Below are 1,115 nucleotides of genomic sequence, written 5' to 3' on the forward strand. Positions count from 1 at the left end.
CCTGAGAGGTGAGGCCCCAGCCAACGCGCCCGTGCACGCCCGCACTAATATTCAAGCAGCGGTCATCCCTCCCACCTGCAGCCGGCTCTTGACGACCAGCATTGGGTAGGTGCACAGCGTCGCTCCGACCTGCGCACAGCGGCGCATGCGTGTATCAGCGTCCGCGACAAAGCCTGCGCGACTGAAGCCCAGCCCCTCCCACTCCTCTTGCCTTGAAGAGACCATTATCCCTGCCCGGACCTCCTCCCCCCTTCTCCCCATGCCGTGGGGCGGGCGGTGATGGTAGCTATTGGGTATGGCGATGCTGCCCGCCATGCGAAAGCTGTGCATGCAGCAGATGCAGCAAAATGAGCCCGGTCCAATCCAGATACACTGTTGCTTGACGCACCACCTGGCTCGCACCTTTGCAAGAGATGACAGAACAAACACGTCAGCGGCCCCGATCCGCGGCTTCCGCCCGACGGCGGCGGCCGCGGGGCGCCGCAGCGCGCGCAGGCGGGCCACGAGCCACTCATATAGCACATACTGCGGCGGTCGGCCAGTATTGGGGTGTTTAGGTCGCTCGGCTGGCATTGTTGTGGGATGCTCACATTCGCAACGCAATCGAGCTCGGATCGGCTTTGGACGCTGCGACAAACATCCCTGCTTGGGGTCGCGGGCCCGCAGGCCGGCCCCGCTTGCGCAACCGCAGCGTGGCGCGGAGGGCGGGCAGCGCCGCGTGCCTGCTTGCCCCAGCTGCACCCCTCAAAGCGGCGTGCCCAGCCCGCACACCTGCGGAGGTGCGCCCCGGCGCCCCAGGTGCCGCCGCGCCCACCTGAATCGTGGGGTTGACCACCATCACCAGGCTCGGCCTCAGCCCCTGGTAAAAGCCGGCCAGCCCACGGTCTTGGTACAGCCGCACCGTCGTGCGCCACGCGCCAGACTCGCCGCGGGGCGGCTGCGCTGCGGCGCCGGCGGGGTCGGCGGGGTCTGCGCCTGGGGAGGGTGCGGGCCCCTTGCTGCGCTGGGCGGCCTGCATCTGGGTGATGACGACCCACCTGCGGCGCGGCGAGAGGAGGTAGGAGGCGGGGGAGAGTGGGAGGATCAGGGGCGGGGGAGGAGGGAGAGGCGAGGGG

The 1,115-nt window shown here is 69.0% G+C and overlaps 1 protein-coding gene across 1 annotated transcript; it reads right to left on the minus strand.

The window, feature by feature from the left end:
• Positions 1 to 51: 51 nt before the first annotated feature.
• MNEG_14198 (solute carrier family 25 member 17) lies at positions 52 to 1,018 on the minus strand (the record flags this gene model as incomplete). The annotated part of the gene is made up of 3 exons (XM_014037328.1): positions 52 to 129; positions 403 to 525; positions 815 to 1,018. The coding sequence occupies 3 exons, from the start codon at positions 1,016 to 1,018 to the stop codon at positions 52 to 54; spliced, it is 405 nt and encodes a 134-aa protein (XP_013892782.1).
• Between the last annotated feature and the right edge of the window lie 97 nt (positions 1,019 to 1,115).

The sequence above is a fragment of the Monoraphidium neglectum genome, assembly GCF_000611645.1.
Source record: "Monoraphidium neglectum strain SAG 48.87 unplaced genomic scaffold scaffold04320, whole genome shotgun sequence".
Lineage (NCBI taxonomy): Eukaryota > Viridiplantae > Chlorophyta > Chlorophyceae > Sphaeropleales > Selenastraceae > Monoraphidium > Monoraphidium neglectum.